General features: G+C 38.4%; 1 protein-coding gene across 1 annotated transcript in view; it reads right to left on the bottom strand.

The window, feature by feature from the left end:
• LOC127472929 (cytosolic phospholipase A2 epsilon-like) overlaps positions 1 to 14,917 on the bottom strand; it is a 32,577-nt gene extending 17,660 nt beyond the window's left edge. The window contains exons 1-6 of the mRNA XM_051791866.1: positions 14,830 to 14,917; positions 14,346 to 14,381; positions 8,887 to 8,959; positions 4,605 to 4,741; positions 3,761 to 3,892; positions 3,141 to 3,181 (exon numbers count right to left, since the gene is read on the bottom strand). Coding sequence (XP_051647826.1) covers positions 3,141 to 3,181; positions 3,761 to 3,892; positions 4,605 to 4,741; positions 8,887 to 8,959; positions 14,346 to 14,381; positions 14,830 to 14,856 — 446 coding nt within the window. The 5' untranslated portion in view covers positions 14,857 to 14,917. The remainder of the gene's footprint in view (positions 1 to 3,140; positions 3,182 to 3,760; positions 3,893 to 4,604; positions 4,742 to 8,886; positions 8,960 to 14,345; positions 14,382 to 14,829) is intronic.
• Positions 14,918 to 20,193: the final 5,276 nt, after the last annotated feature.

Genomic DNA, 20,193 nt, shown 5'->3' with positions numbered 1-20,193 from the left:
TGTTGAGCGAACGAAGCCACCTAGTCCAGCGGGACCCAGTCCCTGTAGCAACCCGTATAGGCTCATTCTGATGTTGGACCCTACCAATGGAAACACAGGGAAGAAATCCCACATTACCATTGATAATCACCAGAAAATAACACAAAAAGCGCTAAAGTATTCAAATCAGCAACCTGTGTACAACGACCTTACCTTTTCTGTCACTGCCACTTGAGTGCAGCAGCTCTCATGGCAGCTGGGCTTGTGTTATGGGCCCATAAAACATTGGGCGGGCGTTTGCAATCCCTTGGCTCAGTTGCTGGTGACACTTGGAGGAAGGAGCAAGCCTTTCTCTCCATGTTGTTAGGATCAAACATCTGGCTCTCAGTGCCTGCCACTCTGCAGCAGAGAGGTGAGCATTTGCTGATACTGCAGGAGTGGCATAAGAGTGAGGCAGCACTAGAGAGAGTATTCATCTTGCAGTTGTGGAAACCCAGCTACCAAAATGAAAGTTTTCTTCCATTTTAAATAAAATAAAATGGGAATGAATGCAGAAACAAATTTCACATAGCCCATCAATGTATCATGAGCGAATTTTTACAATATTCCTTTTGGTAAACACAAACTTTGCAGTGAGAGTATAGGCAAACAAAAATAGGAGTGACAAAGCCACTATCATAGGTGCAACTTAAGAAACTTTCTTGGCCTGGGGTTGCACTTCATGTGTGATATTATTCATCTGAAACGCTGGAAAGAAAGAACAAGCTAATGTAGTAAATTTGCAATTAGTGATGTGTGGAAAGAAGATGCGGCAGAAATTAAAAACTACAGATAAATAGCATCAGGAAAAATTGCTGGTGGGAATAATAATTAATTTCAGATATAAACTGCCATATTTACTCCCCAAAATGTATGTTCCCATTGTTCCCATCACAATACAAGATTTTTAGAAAATATCCCACGTTTAGCTGTAGTTCTTGTTATCAGAGGGCTCTCTTCCTCTGAAAATTATCTCTAATCTCTGTCAACACTTCTCCCATCCACCAGTGACAAAAAAGTTTGCCGAAACCTGCTGAGCTTGTTCAACACGTGTGAGGTCAGCTTGGTCCCTAGCTTTCTGGTGACCCAAACTGAAGTTTGGTGACCAAACTTCAGTTCAGTTTTTCAGACCTTTTCAGGGCTCTCTCATTTATAACAAACAATGTGATCCAATTTTAGTAGAAAAACCCTTTCATTAGTTACTCTGACATTATACTTTCCTTTGCTGGGGGGAAAAAAGACCCCTCTCAACATCCTACCAAGATCACAATATTTAATCAGTTCAGGTGTGCTTAGACCTTTATTCCAGACTTAACTGATGGGCAGAACAGCATTGACCGCCACACAAATACAAGAAATGCAAATGAGGGATAAGTAGGGGAAAAGTTTATCTGACTTCCAACAGGAAGCAGATTTTCTCAGTCCTACTGGGACCTCACACACAACTCCTCACTTATAATGCAGCAATTTCTTCCCTTGGCAAGTGGAGTTCTTCAGGCCACAACTATTACATTGGTCACTCAGGAACACTATAAGGAAAAAGGTAGATCAGATGCCTTCTCGCTGTAGCAACTGAGCCACGACTGTCATTCTTTTTTAAACCACTTCCTTGAGACTGCCAAGGGTCCTTTTTATTTGTAAAGTCCCAACCATTATCTTCCAACCAGTAGAATTGCTACTCAGGCATCACTTGCAGAAATTGCTGTGTTTCTGACTTTATTGAATATGACTCCAGGAAAAGACAATTTGCTGCAATCTCCAACAGAAAACTTTGACACAGAGCTGGTGGCGCACACGCTCCGAGGCAAATTCCAGCCTCCATCTCCATATGCAAACCCACTTGTGCACAGCATCCAAGTCAGACAACCTATCTGGACCTTCCCCATCAATATCAAGAGTATGATTCTATATATCAACTCCATAAGCCATCCTCTAACTTGCAAAGGAAGGAAGGCCCTAGGCAGGCCTTCTGGGACATTGGGATGCCTACTGGGACTTCCCCATTGCCATTACTGAAGTCATGACACTCCTGAGGGGTGACAGGCACTGTTTGTCTTGATGTTGCTAGGCCTTCTGCAAGTTTTGGTGCAGAGTAAACAACAAACAATCCATGCTGATGAGTCTCCATGAGTTGTAATAGGAGATTCTGGGACTGCCTTTCATGTGAACACTGTGAGATCTTTCCTTTTCCATTCTTAACACTGAGTTATTGCCCTCTCACCAGCAAGTTCTTATTTCACCTGCTGTCGAGAATAAACACATTACTTAATGTTCACCAACACATTATACCGCGACCTCCTGAAGCATCCCAAATGCCTTGAGAAGCTCCCAAAAATATCACCACCTCTAAGGTTGTTTAAATAACACTTTCAGTCAATAACATGGATTGAACTGGTAATAGAAACCCTTTCAAGTAACTTCCTCAGAGTCATGAAGCATATTTTGGGGACAGACTAGAATACCCTTGATCCCGCAACAGACTCCCTCTCCAACTAGGGTGACAGGTTCCTAGACTTCTCCACAGCATGAATTACATGAAACAAATACATCCTCTAAACAGTCAAACTCCACCAAAAGCTTTCAAGTCTACCAAGTGAAGTTACTGCTGCTCCTCCACCTTTCCTGGTTCCTCAGTCCTCAGACTCCCACAGTGATCTGTGGTCCTTCCTTTATGCAGAATATTTAGCTCCCTTCTCTACCATAGCTTCCCATGTGTAGCCAGATGAATTGAATAATCAATTTACAGAAGCGCATTTTATAATGTTGTGGATGTGAAAAGTCAGATTCCTCAAGAAGGAGGGTAATTAAGACATTCAAGCTTGGCACTCCTTCTTTTAAGGGTCAAAACTTCCTGAATATTGTCATTGTCCCCCTACTTTGCTGTATATTAATTCAATGACAAAAAAGAGAACAGTAGTCAAACAGGGTTAAAGTGACATTTCAGATAATTAAAATCTATAAATATGTATTCTGAAATCCTATTTTACTAGACTTGAATAAAAACATCTAGATACTGCTTTCAGAGACTTCAGGTTTAAGAAGAACTCTCCATATGAATTGGCTTTTCGGGTTATTTTTATACTAAATACAACACTTTATTTAGAATTTAGGACTCTACTCACGTGTTCTGCAATGTGAACTCCACTTCCAGCTCCTCACGTGCCTGAAGAGAGGAGAAAAGGAAACAAAGATACATCACTTATTTTTCTTCTCAGCTTTCGTCATACCAGTTACATATAATTTTTAAAATATGTATTTAGAATAGCACTTAGGAAAATTCCCAGAATGTAATGTCAACTGATGATATTGAATTTTAAGATATTGAAAAAGCAGTTGCTAAAACTAGTTTCTTGAAATCTAAATGCTATATGAGCATGCAGATGTAGGAACTTCTATTCTACTAAAACAACTATTTTTCAGATTTTAAGTCCCAACACAAAAAGAGTCAGATGCTTTAATATTATTACAGTTTAAAGAGGCTGAAAATTCAGAACGTATACCAAAAGCCAACAAACATGCCAGAAACATTTAGAATTAAGACTCTGGATAATTAGTTCCAGCTCGTTCCATCCTAGATTTTTAGCATAGTGCATGGAGCACTCATACAGGAACTTTAAGTCTTTCTTATAATAGCAGCAAAATACTGTTTAAGTAGATGTTCCCTATAATAAAACACTGTAAAAGGTTATATTTAGATGGAAGGAAAGAATCTACTTTTGTTCTCACCAACTCCAGTGCTCACCTGTGGATTCAGCTGAAACTTCACTCGAACAGTACGTCCAACAGTGAGTTTATCTATGTCAAAGAGAACCGTGCAGAGTTCATCGTCCCTGGTGACTGTGTCTTCATCACAGACCTTTAGCTCCAGCACATTCTGCACAAAGAGGTTAAGAATATAATGGAGTTATTACTATATCTGGGAGTCACATAAGGCAGGAAAATCTCAAGACTAGATTTTCTTCCCTTGCCCCTCCAATTTTAGGGGAAGAAGGAAAAGGAGAAGGGAAACAGAAAAGGGGAAGAGATTTGGGATTATTAGACTTCACATTACTAGTAATTCTACATACACAAAGAAGCAGGTTTGTTTCACTTCCCCAGGCAGAAGAGACAGGCAGGTCATGTAGAATATTCATGAATTTGTGATATTAATTGTTTATTTAATTAATTTGTGATATTAAATGTTTCTACATTTCTTTTATGGCCTTTGGGTCTAAGTGTATAAAACAGGCACAGGTACATAAAGAAGATTTAAAGAATTTCCTTTCCACAATATCTAGAACTAACTCATTTTACTATTATTTTTTACATGATCTTGGGTTTCACTTGTATGTGTCAAGATTGGGAATGGGATAGTAAGGCCATATTCTGCAGGGCATTCTTACTCTTTCAGTATAGTAGATGTTTAAGTAACAAAAAGTTGGAATAGAACAACACTAAGGAGCATGTAAGCAACAGGGATTTTTTCTGAGAAATCTTTAATATCTCCAGTGCTTGGAAACTAGCTATATATGTATTGGTTTATTGTACTTTTGTGTAATCCACTATCTGCCAGACATCGAATTATGAAAACCATTTATTTTCATTACCTTGACGCGGCGGTCGATCTTATAGCAGAAAGCTTCATTCCAAACAGGGTTTTTGCTGTTCCTGATGGTTCTGGTCCGAACCTTCTCAGCTGAGGCAGTAGGCAGCCACAGTGTCACGTAACAGTCTGAAAGGGTGACTGTAAAGGGAGAAGATGAGTAGAGTTAAAATGTATCCAGAGAAAGAATTACTGCACAGTGCACATTTAACCCTAATAAGACAAAGATGGTACAGCTGGGGTTTTCTTCTTAAAATATACAGAGTATGAGTAAGTAATACAATGAAGCATTTACAGGAAAATAGAGACATCTTCACTCATTTGCAATGCTCATTTCCACCTTTTCATTTTTAGTCAGACTTACTTTTTTTTTTAATGTTACTTTATATTTGAAATAGCGCTGTACTCCATGTACAGTACACGCACACCTATCCACACTGCATTTTGCCTTATATTCATGACTTTCCAAACAGCTTGAACAGACAACACACCTCAAAACCTTAAATCTGGGCTGTAGAGACTTATTTTCTATAATTTATTCCCCAGATTTGGGAAGAATCTCATTAGAGAATGAAAAGTTTCAATAACTAAATGAAAGCCTTTATTGAAGTGCTGGCTTAAATATGGAACAACAGATCTTTTTTGCCAAAAAGCAAAGTGTTCCCCCATCAAAGCTGAAAAGTTTGATTTCTGTGCCCCAAATCAGAATGTGTCAATTCCATATTCATTCAGATATTTGACCAAGTTCTTAGAAGTTACATATTTCTCAGCAATTCTTTCGGAAAACAAAAATCAGTTTCATCACCACAATTAAATTACTAGTTGTTCAATTCCTTCCTACTATTTTATCAGCAGACTAGAAAGATTCTGCCATCACTCATGTCTGGGGAAGGAAGCCATGAGTGCCACCAAAGACATTAGCTTCTCCTATATTCTGAGTCCTCGGGTTTGGAGGGAGAACTCCAGGGAGTGAGATTGGCAGAACCATGACACAGGCACTGACAGCCTTTCTCTCATACCTGTAATGCAATCTCCCTATTTCATGTTAGCAGTGCTCAGCCAGTCACATGGTTCTTACAGCAACCTTGTGAGTCAGAAGAGACCAAATAATTCAACCCATCGTCAAACCCTGCATCACTCCCAAAACCTGTAACAGTGTTATTACATCATATTAAGAACAATTACTTCATGTATTTCCTCTTTATCTTTCAGTAACAACTGCAGATTTAGATTTTTCTACCAGCCAAGCTGTGCCTTTATTGTGTAGTTAACCATGCTATCATGATTAGCAAAATCTTGATAATGACTGTGGGAAGGGAAGCGTTTCCAGAGAGTGGCCTTAGTTACACCTAATCAGAAGAGCGTGACTGATCAGATGTTCAGAAGAGGCACAAGAGTAGGCAGATGAAAATGTAAATGATTAATGGTGATTTAAAGCTACAGTTTCCATTTTCAAAGGGCTTGAGACACACTGACTTCACAGTAGCAATAAAAGGATTATGCAAATAAGTACATTGAGAAAACTTGAATTTCTTGGAACTTATCAAGATCAGGTTGGATATGGGCTTTGAGCAACCTGGTGTAGTGGAAATTGTCCCATGGGAGGGGAGTTTGGAACTAAATGATCTTTAAGGTTCTTTCCAAATCAAACCATTCCATGATTATATGATTTGCCCAAGATCTCATAATGCAGTCAGTGGCAGGGTCAAAAACACAGTCTAGTTTCTCAGGCCTATACCCAAACCTATTAAAATTATCTTTTTCTGAAACAACAGAAAGGAGGGATACTGTTAAAGCATACTCTTTTTTCACTGGTGAAGTAAACAGGAACATAAAAAATAAATTGACACCACGACTTAACATAAAAACATAACATTTAGACAGACATTTAACATAAGACCAACATTTAACCATAAAAAACAGAAAACTAAAGTGGAGGAAAAAAATGCTAGCAGAATTGTAACAAGCAGCATACTGTTACCATTACAAACAGGTAGAAAAGGGACATTTTCCCATATTGAAAATAGTGAGGTTTCAAGGAAAACTAGCTGAAATGTTTGCCTTTTTTATACCTCAGAAAAGGAAAAGACTGCCTGAAATATCCTTCCCACTGCAGACAAAAAAATGGACAGGTTTTCCACAATAATGCGAGTTTCTTCAGACAACAAATTTTCTGTTGAGAAAATACTGTTGCTGAAAAGTTTACAAAACTCTCAGACAGATACACTTTAAACAAATTCTTAGGATGCCCAAGTTCTGAATCTGGGGCATATCAAGGAGGTAAAGATATGATATTTTTTTGTTCTTGAGACCAGAATACAAAGTACTAAAGCCATATGGTACAGCAGATCTGCCAACAAGTTTAATGGAAAAAGACTGGATGATTCACTGTGGTAACAAGTGACTGCAAGCAAGTTGTTCCTGAGGATGACAGCCACAAGAAACTAGAGCCTAAGCAGACGATCTACTGGAGTACATAAATGCACCAATAATTGTGCATGCAGGTTGGTAGATGCAATTGCAGTGCTGGCCTATTTGGTTGGTGCAAAATACCATTTAGGCATTTGAACATCTGGGTTTTGTCAAATGAAAAGTTATGCATTCAACCATAAGCCCAGAGAATGCATGTTTCTGTACATAAAAATTAGTCTTTAAGTCTCCAGGAAACCTAGAACTTTATGTCTTATAAGGTCATCTTGTCTAATGAACCAAGGGAAAACATAAAGTAGTATTACACTGTAGAAGACTCCTGAGTAAGTAACCCGGAATACCACAAGTAAGTGCAGCAGAGATCTGTTCCCTGATAGTAATCAGCTATTCAAAACCACTGCTTTTAAGCACAACTTCCATGTCATCTAACCACATCCCTCCTGCCAGAAACCACCAAATTCAACCTCTGATAAGTTTTCCCTCTATTCCTGACCCATCACACAAGTTAAAATCTAAAAATATAGAATGGATTAACTAAAATTTACAGCTGGTTTTCTCAGAAACTACGATGTGCTGCATGAAATTCTGTGGGTACCAAAAGAAAACTGATTTTGAACCATGTTCAACAAGCTTTAAGGGAATATATTGTGGACTTTTTGTTTTATACCTTTTGGTTTTATTCTTGTGGTCTTTAGATTCAAATTTCCTTATTCTCTTTGTCTTTATTTCACATTTTTCTTTCATGCCTTTCCAACCTCTTTAAACAGATGTTTCACTACTCACATTTCTCCATTAAAGTGATTCAGTGACATAACTGCATTTTGAAAGACATCTGAACAAGTCTCAATGCACCTAGAAGAGTGTATTATTGAGGATCCACATCTGTGTAATATAAGTTGTGAGGAAGATATTCAATGAATTGGAAAATTCAGAATTAAGTCAGTCCTTCCCCTGGGTAAGTCAGTGTCAGATCTGGACAGCAAACAAGGTGTTCTTTCCATCTTTTGCAAGTGTCATTTTCCCACTGAGGATTTCATTTTAAATTTGCTGCCACACACTCTGGTTCAACAAGCCAATGCCCACCAGCCTGCAGAGCAGAGACCGTGAATTGTTATAGGGTTTTTCTCAGCTGGATGTCACCAGACTCCCTAGACTTCCCTACTGCAGAGATTTCTTCTGTCCTGGGCTCTTCTCACTATTAACTCTTGTTCTGTGATCTGGCTATGACATTTTTCTCTTGTAGTCTCTATTCTAGACATCCTTTTCTCACTTTGCCTCACTATCCCCCACCTAAATTCCTTTCAGGCTCTCACAGTAATGTTCTGTTCATTTTTTTAATGACTTTTAAAGTGCTACATTTTTTAGGTTAAATAAATTTTGAGACACATAACTTCTTGCATATTTATAAATTTTGCAGAAGCAATAGAATGTTTTTGCTTGTACTTCTGTTATTTTCATAGGCTTTCCCACTACTGCTGATTTTATGTCTGCATTACCAGTTCTCTCCTTTCTTCTATCCAGAAATTCTGTAGGAAATACTCAGGTTTCTTACTTAAAACCACAAGAATTTACATTGTTTACTGAACAGCCCTCTGATCAGCAGCTAAGCGTGATGTCAGAAGGGTAGGAAATATATCTCATACATTGAGGTATGAAAAACAGACATAAAATGCATCACCTTGCTTGAGTCAGTCTCTTTAAACTGAAGAGCAGAAAACAACATTTCAGTATCAAACTAAAAATAATTCTTGCAAACATGCAGCAATATATCTTTTTACTCCTGCACAATTTGAGAGCAATAACATATTTTCTTTAAAGAGTTATACGAAACATCCAACAACAGTAGAAGTACTCACACAAGTCTGCCTTCCGGACATTCCTCACTCTTAGTATTTTTACAGTGAGCAAGTTGAAAGGAGATACAGGTGCCTACACAAAAATTAAAAAAAAAATTTAAAAAGATTACATTATTATTATACTCTATAGTCACAGATTACTGTAACCCTAAAGTTCTAAGGATGTAGATAAAACAAGGGGTTTAAGGCTGAGCCAGTATAATTACAAACCAACTGGAACAGCTGGAAAACTGTGAATATTTTTGATACAGAACTCTCTTCAGGTCTAAAATAGACGCAACAGATTCAAAAATCACATGAGTTGAGAATAGGTGCTAAGAATTTGATTTGAACAAGATAATTTCTTTCTAACATTGCTTCATTATTACCACAATGAACATCCCTACAGTATATACATGGGTGCCCTCACCTCTTACACACCACTGCCTGCAGTGGGACAGACTTGATCACCAAACACTATCACAGTTGCTGTGAAAGTAGAGATAAGGGGCTACCATGCACCAGCAAAAGCTCCCTCAGCAGCACAAGCTCCCCTGCACAGCCTAAAATGCCAGAAATGCAGCTGACAGTGATGAAATACTTCTCATGAAGACTGATCCACTTGTGATCTTCAGCCCTGATCCCCTGCAGAAAGTTACAAAAATCATCCCAGAGATGATCTCAGGATTTAACTCATAACTCCACTAGATATCAGACACCTTGGGTTCAGAGATATTAAGTCTATAATAACTCATAACTTCCATGGCTCATACTAACGTGTCTTCATATTTCTCAGGCTATAAATTAACCCTTACCCCATTTCACCTTGGAGACAACTACTTTCTCTCTCCCACAATAACATCTCCTCTATTTCATATATACCATCTTTCGTTTAAAAACTAATGCATGTACAGATATCATTTCTTTCAACACATGCTTAAATTGGTATTTAGCTTTGCATTTACTGATTCTGTTTTAGAACAGAAACAGGTTTTCTTGTGCCCAAAAACTTATCTAATCTTTCTCTCTGTACCAGTTAGTAAGAACAGATACTAACTCTACCCAAAAACCCTCTCACTCTTGCATTCATAGATATGCTATATGCTAGTAAAGATAACACAGTGTCTTAACACAAACATATAGGTTTTATTACTTAATACAGGCATAGGAAGTGCTTTTATTAATCATAAGCAGCAAAAGTAAAAATGAGGTACTAATGTTAACTAATAAACTGCTATTATTTCCTTCATACATGCTATACGTTTTGTTGAAACATTTTTCCTTCCAGCAGTATCACAAGGCTTATCCTGAAGTGTTTCACAATGCTTTGACAAAGTGTCTATCAACTGGGACCATGACACTGGACACTAATACAGTGTAATGAAGCAGGTCCTTGTCCTCACCAATGAAAACCTCAGCACCTCTGAAAAGGCAGAAGAGATGAAGAACAGCCTCCAAGAAATAGCCTAGGTAACCTCTAGCGTATTTTCTTGCACTTCCCTTTGGGTTGGCAAGAGGCCTGAAGATGCAAAGTTGAAGGGCAGTGAGACAGTAACAGGAAGGTCAGAACAGTCATCGATCTCAGCACCTTTGTTCTGCGTTATTTGACCTGACTAAATTCTAGCACAGGGCACAGTTTTATGGTGCACAGTTTGCAAGCCCTTGAATTGTCAGCTGTGGGACATTTCATTCTCAAAAAATGTATCACACCATTATCTGCTCTATTATCCCAAACATGGCCACAAAGGATAACTTGGATAGACACACCTTGAAAGAAGAAAATTAGTTATTTGGGGGTGTGGGGGGAAGGATCGCAGTCTTCCATCAAAAGCAACCAAAAGACATCATGCCCAAACTATATAGTTGAAATGCCAGAACTACTTTTCTATATGCATTAAATAGAACTGGGTAAAACACAGAAGCAGTCCTAGGCACAGGGACCAACAGCCAAGGCTTGTCTACCCCTGCCAAATCCATTCACGTTTGCCACAATTATTCTTGGTCCCTGCTTTCTCACCCAATAAATCATAAATGTTTTTGACCTCAGAAGTGCTATTTCAGTAGAAGAGGTGGAGCATATCTCTTATCCAGAAAGGATAAGGTTTGAATCCCTTGACTATAGAAGAATGGACTTGAGCAGAAGTTCCAGATCCCAGGGAAGTGCTATTAACAACTAGGTTTGACACCATTTTAAAGGAATAAGCTTTGTTCTGCTCTTTGAAAACAGGCATCTAGACCTTTACTTTGTGAATCTCAAGTGGATAGTGGTATCTACCTGAAGCCAAGTGGTACACAGAGATGGGAACTATGAAAGGTATTTCTGTTCTTAGCTGTCCCTGGACATACCTATTTATGCAGTTCCCTGCTCAGCTCTTACAATTCCCATTTTGGCGTATCTTAGTCTCTAAGACTTAAGGAAGTAACCCTCAGTATTTCACTTCAGGTTGTGGAGTCTGTTCCCATGCTAGATTCTTGGAAGTCAGACCTTATAGCTCCTATCTTTTAGCTTGAATGCTTTGCAATGTCTAGCTGTCAGTGACTTGCTCAAAATCACACAGAAAAACTAGGGGAGTGTATCTTAAACTGGGTAATCTGCTGGTAATTGCCAAGGACTTCCACATCTTTCCCTTTAATATGATGGTGCCCATATCGCAGGCTGGATAAGTTCTAAAGCCAGAAGGCTCCCAGGTCAGTTATTACACACACTTCAACTTTCAGCTTCTATATTTATTTCATCTGTGACACGATTCCTACCTCATAAACCGGAAACACAAGCCAGGCATTTTAATAATCACTTTTGAAACTACTTAAATACATGAGGTTGCAAATGGGAGTCTTGATCACACTACCCTACGTCAGTTAAAAATTCAATTAAGTCCTGTGGCACACTTGTGCAATCCTTACATATCTAGTCCATGGGAAGTCAATAGGAGTGTTCACATATGTGAGTGCTCATCCATATGAATAAGTTACATAACTTATGTGGCTCTGAAACTGCTCTATTTCAGTAAAATTCCAAGCTCAAAAGTTTTTCATGGAATTTTTCCCCAGAGGAGACTAGAGAGAAACTTGTACAACAATCCCAAGTTACATCAAGAGAAAAGGTAGTTATTAAAGCACACATCTATTTCGAGCAGAACACTCTTCCCTTAACTTTCTCATCAAAAAGAAATAGAAATCTCATCAGCACTTTAAAAGCTATGAAGACCAACACAGAAATCACTCACTGTGTCAGAAAGAGTGCCAGTGCTTTAAAACACAGGTCACTGCCTTGCTTCTGACCTTGGTCAGGTATGTGGCACCTTTTAACTTCAAAGAGTTTTGGAGCCTCAAAGGCAGGTAGGATTTCATTATATTACTATGGCTACCACCTCATGCTAGGTCAATGCATAAGAAAGACTTTTCCTTGTACTGCATATTGTGTATTTATTTCAACCATTTTAAAATATCCCATAGCTGGGTCTTATAAGGTCAGTAGAAGTTGCTAAGGTTGTTCCAGAGTAAGAACAAATGGAACAGCAGTGACTCAATGTCTACTTCTTTCCAAGAGCTATGCAAAACTTCTGTGGCTTTAGACTGCAATTTTCATGTGGTTTTTTTTTTTTTCTTCTCTTCCTGTTTGGAGCTTTAGAACCAGATTTGTGTGTTAGAATAAATCCAAATTTTAGAAGAGAAATCAAGTCAAGCATTTTCACATTGATGTGTTTTGTTTCTCAAGACCATGGTTGTCTTTATTAATTCAATATGGCATAGTAATTTAGGTGATCTAAAAAGTGTTACTTTTTTGACTATCAGCATAAGGGTACTACCAAAATTTTCTCGCCAGGTATTTTATATATTCACCTTAATTTATATAGCCACTCAAATTGAAATCACACAAAACCTATGAGTTGCCCTGAAACTAACTCTGAAAATGAAAACTCATTTCCTTAACAGACCCACTGAGTAACAAAAACCAATTCAGGCATACTAGGTTTATATACTTGTCATAAATAACAACTTTTATAGTGGGGAGGGGGGGAAGGAGAGGAAAAAAAAAAAGAAAAAAGTTCAGGTCATTCCTGATTTTTACCTCTGTGAGCCTTGGAGATTCAGGGCAGCAAGAAGGCCCTCTGGGTCTTACTTTAAATTGTACACACTGTATTCAGGGCAGTTCTGCCACCCTAAATATACCCTAAAGATAAGAGACACTATCTAAAGCCACAGAACTGTATAGGTTTCATACCTACTAACAATGTAAAAAGCACTAAGGCTAAAAAAACCCCTAATTGATCATCTAAACACAGGTTAGTTTTACAGGACTAAAAGTAATAATTTTTATGATTCTAGCATACTTCTTAGGGATGTGAGACTATACACAGAGGCCTACACATCATTTTAAAAGCTAGTTTTTGAAGAAATTCTGCAAAGTTTTTGCTTTACCACAGCATTTCATTTTGAACAGAGAAGGCTCTCAGGCACAACTGGGCATCAGATAACTACCAATAACAGCAAATCTTCACAAGGCAGACTGAATTCACCACCACTGAAGAGAATCTCTGTATCACTCTGAATCCCACACATGGAATCAAAGCCCTAAACAAACCAGGCTGGGAAACCCCCGTGTCACTGAAGCAGGGGCAAGAGACCATCTTTCTGACTACAGAGTCCCAGAGAGTTACAACTGATATGGCAGCCCCAAACCCACTGCAAATGTCAGAAGACAGACCCATCCTGTTGCCACTGCCGTTGTTCCCCTTCACTGAATCATAGCAGTTTATCTGATATATTTTCTTTTATGCTAATACCTCTTAACATAAATGTCTGCTAATTGCCCAGGGAGTTTTCCTGTGCCCGTGAAAAGAATTCATCCTCAATTCAGCCTTTACAAGACACCTTTTGCTCTTTTTTTGCATTCAGAGAAATCTGGGCACTGCTCCCATTCCTACTAGGCTAGATGAGATCATGCTTGTCAGGAGTCTGAACACAACACACTTATTCTGTAGTTTAACCTGTTCTGACATTATGTTTTTAAACACCGTGTTACACAGAGAATTGCAAGCTCTATGACAGATCATTACGCTGCAAAGAAAGACTACAAGAAATACCAGAGCACTAAGAACAACTGAGAGACCCATTTGAATGGTCTTCTTATGAAGGAATAAATATAAGAAAAGGTGGTGTTTCAGCCAGAGAAATTAACCCCCCCCCCCCCCCCCAAAAAAAAGGGAGGAATTAAAAAATTAACACAGGTGAAGTACAAATCAGGCCAGATAAAGTGCAACACCGACATCATAAGCATCAGACACCAACAGAGACCAGACTATTTAGAGCTTACACAAAGGCATGGTAATATTTAATCTACAAAGTTGAGATGGCAGCTCAGCTTTTAAACATTCAGTAAAAATTGCCTCGAGACATTGAATTCCTAACATTTTTTCTGGTGATCTACATTCAGCACTGGACAGCTTTTAATGAAGGGCCAGCTAATTGCTACCTACCGTTCTCAACGCTGGTGCTGAGGTGCCCGTAAAAGTCTAGGAAAAACAACACAAGGCAAAGTTAAGAAAACTAAACTACATGTTAAATCCTTACTTTAGGCTGACATTTCAAAATATCTCACATTCAAAGCCATATTTAGAGCTATGCTCATTAACGATATTTGTTAGGTGCTTTACCAACCACCATCACACCATCACAACACTCTGCCAGCTTCTTATTTCCTTGACATGAAGCTTTTTTTTTTTTTAAGGAAGCATAATAAGTAACATAGTTAGCCCTAAAATGTAGCCTGAAAGTGCTGGCATGCCATGAAGTTCTCTAAAAAGCTAGGCTAGGAAAGCCATCTTTGCAACAGCATCTGAGGAAAAGTAAACGAGATTTGCCCATACAATTTGAACCACTTGTTCTCCTCTGTGATCAACTTCACTGGAATATCAGGCAATTTTGCCCACTTTACACTTGCTATCAGCTTCTTTTGCTTACCTCATTTGAACTTAAATTTGATCCCATTGCAGCCCCAGTTGCATATAAGTCCAATATCAAGAGTTACTGAGTCGTATGGCTGGCAGAAACTCCTCATGCAGGTTAGGGGTGGAGGAATAGGGATTTTATGATGAGGCTCTCCCGCCCCACCCCTTCATTATTTCCCGTCATTAGGCATTCCCCTCCCTGATTTTTGCAGCCAATTAGAGCACCTCAACTGAGTCAGCAGAAAAAAGAACAATTCCTTTTCTACCTACCATGAGGTTTGGGGAGGACGCTGAAGCCTCTTTCTGCCAGGGTTTGCTGTCTTGAAATGCTACTGCAAATGAAAAGTTTTGCATTCATGCAACAGCTCTAACCCCCAAGCAAAGTGCTTTTGACTAATTAAATCACAGCTTTCAGAGGATCTCTACACTGCCAGAACCATACTACAGGGTAGGAGAGAGAGATGTCAACAGCTTCTTTCCAAACCATAAACTCAAATACCTGTAGCAATCTTCCCATAGCAGCACAGTTCAAGCTACGATGGGCATCTCTGTGCTACACTTGGCAACCTCGACACATGCTCAGTATTCTTCTCCTGGATAATTATTGTATATGTAGGAAAAAAAGTTAATTCATGTCCAGAAATCTCACAGTTTTATTTTAAATCAAACAAGATGAAACTTGGGGGTGGAAGGGTGAGGAAGGAGAGAGGGTTGTGCTCTCCTGTGTGGGCAAGGGAGAACAGCACTTCACCCATCCTCAGAGCTTACTTCAAAGGGATCTGTGTGTGCTGGCTCTCACAGCAAGCACAGCAGGCACCCTGTGGGAAATACCAGGGCACAAAACCCTCCCTGACTGCTCTTCACCCCAGTGTGCAGTGACTCATTGCCTGCAAGGCAGTGATTTAGAGTAGCCCTAAACTAACACACATGTGGAGGCTGGAAGAGTTAGAAGCATGCAAGACCAGATTCTGTCTCTGCCACACTCTTCCTGGCCCCTCTGCTTGATGATAGGAGGCAGCTAGTACTCCCCCTTGCATCATGAGATCCAAGGAATTATTTTTAAATCAATCTGATCTATAATGATGAATAACTTAATTCATGCAGGTAAAGAAAGTAACTTTTCAAACTGCAGTGGATGTCACCTAAATGAACTTGCCTGTGCCATGGAAGTCAGTACCAAAATAATTCTGCACAGAGGAAGAGGAGGTGTTGTCCAAGAAATGTCATCAGAGTAAAATCAATCTCTATTCCAAAGACAAAATATCTCCCTTAACTTTTGTCTTGATTACTTTATATCTGTGTTAAATACTTATGAACAAATTCAGGTGAAGCAGTCACAGCTGAAAACCACTTACTTTCACTCTTGCAAAAATAGTCTTTCCAGCTTTTGAAAGACAAATATTTTCCTGGAAATATTCCAGTATTAAAATTAAAAGTAGGAATCTGTTTTCATTTAAAATGTCTGTAAAACATCCTCTATCAAAAGAAAGAGAGTAGGCTATCCAGCTCAACTTCCCCAAGTTGTCCCAGGCAGATATAGGTACCTATACAGATTTATACCATTCCAGCTGTTTCACAGTCGATACAAGACTCCCTGACATTACATTCTCTTACCCACACTGTTTTTAAGATCTGTAAATGACACATCACTTCACAGTGTAGAAAATTGTTCCAGAGTCAGTGCATTTTGTCTACTGAATGGTTTCCTGATGTTCAGATTATGTTTTCCTTTTCTCAAAATAATGTTATCGTTGCCATATCAAAAACATGTTCCTAAATAATTCACTCTCTCCTACTCCTGACCAGCATCAACTTTTGCAGCTGATCTTGTCTCCCTTAACCACTACTTGTCCAAATCACACAAGAAGGCTTTTGAATATAGTATCTTTGAAGGCTTTGTGCCAATCAAGAATTATGATCTCAACAGTTTTTCAGCCATGCAGTAAATTCATCATAGAACTAAGCACTGAATGATCATAACACCTGTAACAGTAAGTCTTTGTAATCACTGAGAAAACTTGCTTTATTCACTGATGTCTACTACACAATCTGATTTTAAAAAAAAAAAAGTAATCATGAATTTGCAATTTGTCCCACTGGAGTTTGAGAGGCAGGATTGTAATTTGAAAAAAATTACTACTTCAAAGGTCATGTATCCTGTTGAGGTTTTTTGCATTTTTCTTTAGTTCTTCCATAATTCAAGGAGAATTACAAAGACAACCATCAAACATGCATTGAGTAAATTCATGGCTGAAGTTACCCAAAGTCTAAAGAGATATATACTGGCTCTTTTTCACAATCACGTTTCCGGAGTAACAATTTTAAATTGACAGTGATCTTCACATACATACTACTTGCACTCTTTTCTTTTTAAAGATTAGAGAGACTGTGTAACTGATGAGGGAACACTCAGCAGTCTCCTTAAAGCTCTGAGCAATAACAAGGAAAGTAAAAAGGAAGATATAATTTTCCTCTGCTCTTCACACACTTTGCAGTGCACACATACTTGCACACGATTTTGTATCTGTGTATTAATTAAATTAATTAATTAATATTTGCAAAGTGGAGCAAATATAAATATCCCAATGATCTGAGGCAGTCAAATTTCACCTAAACTAGCCTGCTGCAAGTACTAATTCACCCAACATGACATTCAGATAATTGTATATCTAACTGCAATAGGTTGCAGGTAAGAATAACACCTGCTTTCAATATCCCACAATTACCTTATATACCACTTTGTCACCTTCTGAAAATGCAGGACAACAGAAATGTATGACTAATGGGGGATTTCATATTATTGCAAGAGAACAGAATCCTTGTACCACCCTTGGGATGACAATGGGACTGGTCATCATTTAAAAACTTTGAATGTAACAAGAAGGGTAAATATTTAAAAAACATTCTAGAGGCATTAAAAAAATGATAGCCAGATGTCACATTAGAAAATAATTACTCAGAATTGACACATAAAGCAAATTAACAAACATAGTGTCAGATATTCTGTGGGTGTCGCCTTTCAGTTTGTTTTCTTTTTTTTTTTTTAATGTTTCCACAAGCTACAAAATCCACAAAGACCTAATCGGGCCAGTCAAACAAGAGCAAACAGTTCAAGTCAAACTCCAGTTACACAAAGGACCTAAGCTCAATAATCTCCACAGACAAGATTTACCGTGGATGAAAAGTGTCACTTTCCCTCCCCATGGTGTCAGATTTTCAACTCTGAAAAATTCAAGTTTGGCCAGATAATTTTTGGCTGCCACTAATTTAAAGCAACTCACTGGTATAAAAAAAAAAAAAACAAAAACAAAAAAAAAGAACCAAGAAAAAAGAAACCCAAAACTGAAAACAAACAAAACCACACACCCATACACATATATTTATATGGGGTTATATATATATATAACTTTCACATTAATATGTTGGCATTTTATTTTCATGTTTCTACATAACTCACCTTCAGAAAACCTGTTCTTCAATACTCAACAGTATTTTGTATCACATAAACTCAAAAATAAGATTACATTAAATGCAAAAAGGACTTCCTGAAAAAGTATTCATGGAGAAGGTGACAGAGGGCATAAGTTAGAGGAAAAAAGTCTGAAAAAACCTTATCCATTCGTAAGCAGGAGAGAACTTCAATCTGAATCTGAATTTAAATTCATGAGAATGAAAAGTGCAAAATCAGTCATTGAAGAGAGAGATCACACTAGCTGATGGGGTGAGGGTATTATATTTTTGCTTAAGAGGTTATTCTGATTATGACATATATGAAGGAGGACTTCTGCCTTCAAAAGACTATTGAGAAACTTGATTAAAACAATTCCACATGCCTTCAATATGTTTTAGAGAGATAAAATCTCACTCTTCCTACTCACTCAAATGAAGCAATTGGGCTGCTTTACCATCCAAAAATCATCACCAAAGTGTTGGCCCATCTGTTACCAATACATGCAACCCTCCCTTCAGACTTGTTACAACAGAATTGCAAATCCAATCCTTGTCTCAAAAAGTAGTAGTTCAAGACCTTTATCTCTGCCTCTCCTTGTGCTCTGTAGCTTTGAGCATCCAGCAGCACCTCTCTCTGCCTTTGCAGGAACACTCAGAGGTTGCCTGACCTTTACAGGTTCATTCAACATTTCAAGCACTGTTCAAGCAGCTTTTTTGCTGCCCTACCCCCATCAGACCACAGGTGTGAGGAAAACCAACACCAGCCTGTGTCAGCTAATTACCCAGTAATTAGTTTGTCATAAATATGACAAGACACATAGTCCAAGACCTTTACAGGGAAATCTAGAATAATTTCAATCTGAACCAATTCTCAGAATATTAGGAAGTAACCTCATGTTACCAGCTGGGGTAACTTCATCCACAGTCAGCCTGAGAGATGTGTGAGCCCTAATAGAGTCTACAAAGATTTACAGTTAATTGTTTCCAGTATCATGCCACTACATCTAGCAGAGCTTGTGTGACAGGTCACAAACAGGTGTTTTCAAAAAAAAGAAATTGTTGCTGACCTATCTGGATCTTAAATAGAGCAATTACATCAATGCTGAATCACTTTGAAAAATCCAGCTGATATGTCACAAAGCCTCAGCTCCTTCCTTAAAAAACACCACCAGTAATACTGAATGTCTCTCCTCTGTTATTTTTGATGAATAGCTGGCAAGTCATTCAAACAAACATCCCTTCCCCTATCATTTTATGCTGCCTTTCACCATCACATCACAGGCAAGACGATGAGGTATTGCTGCAATGTGAACAATACGAGCAGGTTTTAATAGAACGTAAAAAGAAGCCTTTCCTTCCCCACACAAGAAAGCAAATGAGTCCATTTTGGAGGAAACTCACAGGACACCAAGGTAAGACCACTGAGCTTGGGTCTCCCAGGGAAAGCGTTAGTCTCATGCAGTGTTAAATTCTTGGAGCCAGGTCCTAACACAAACATCAGCATTTTTCTGACTTCCCTCAAGTCAAAATATTGAGATGCTAAGCTAGACCATTTGGATAGCCTAAGATTTTTCACTGGCTTGCTCAACAGGCCCAGATTTCTTAAAACAGACTCCCTTTCCTCAGCTCATTTTAAGCCATCCTAATTTTCTGGATCTGCTGCCAAAAACACACATCATCACCACACCTTGGGTGAGCAAAGCTGAAGGCTCAGCGCCAAGTGTTGCAACCACCAGAAACCAGTCAGTGCAATATACGAGGCACAAACTGTACTGCCTCTGTTAGATCTTCCTGGAGCTCTGATAATAAATCTTGAAAATCTTTAAAATACTTAAAAGATTCTTTGCAAAAGGAATTAATCACATTTTTAAACCCTCATTTCATTACTGTTTAAAAATAAACTTACAAACATAACTGAGCTGTCAGA

Source organism: Manacus candei, unplaced genomic scaffold (assembly GCF_025592945.1).
Source record: "Manacus candei isolate 608988 ecotype Guabito, Panama unplaced genomic scaffold, ASM2559294v1 h1tg000033l, whole genome shotgun sequence".
Lineage (NCBI taxonomy): Eukaryota > Metazoa > Chordata > Aves > Passeriformes > Pipridae > Manacus > Manacus candei.
This window is presented reverse-complemented; position numbering and strand designations above follow the sequence as displayed.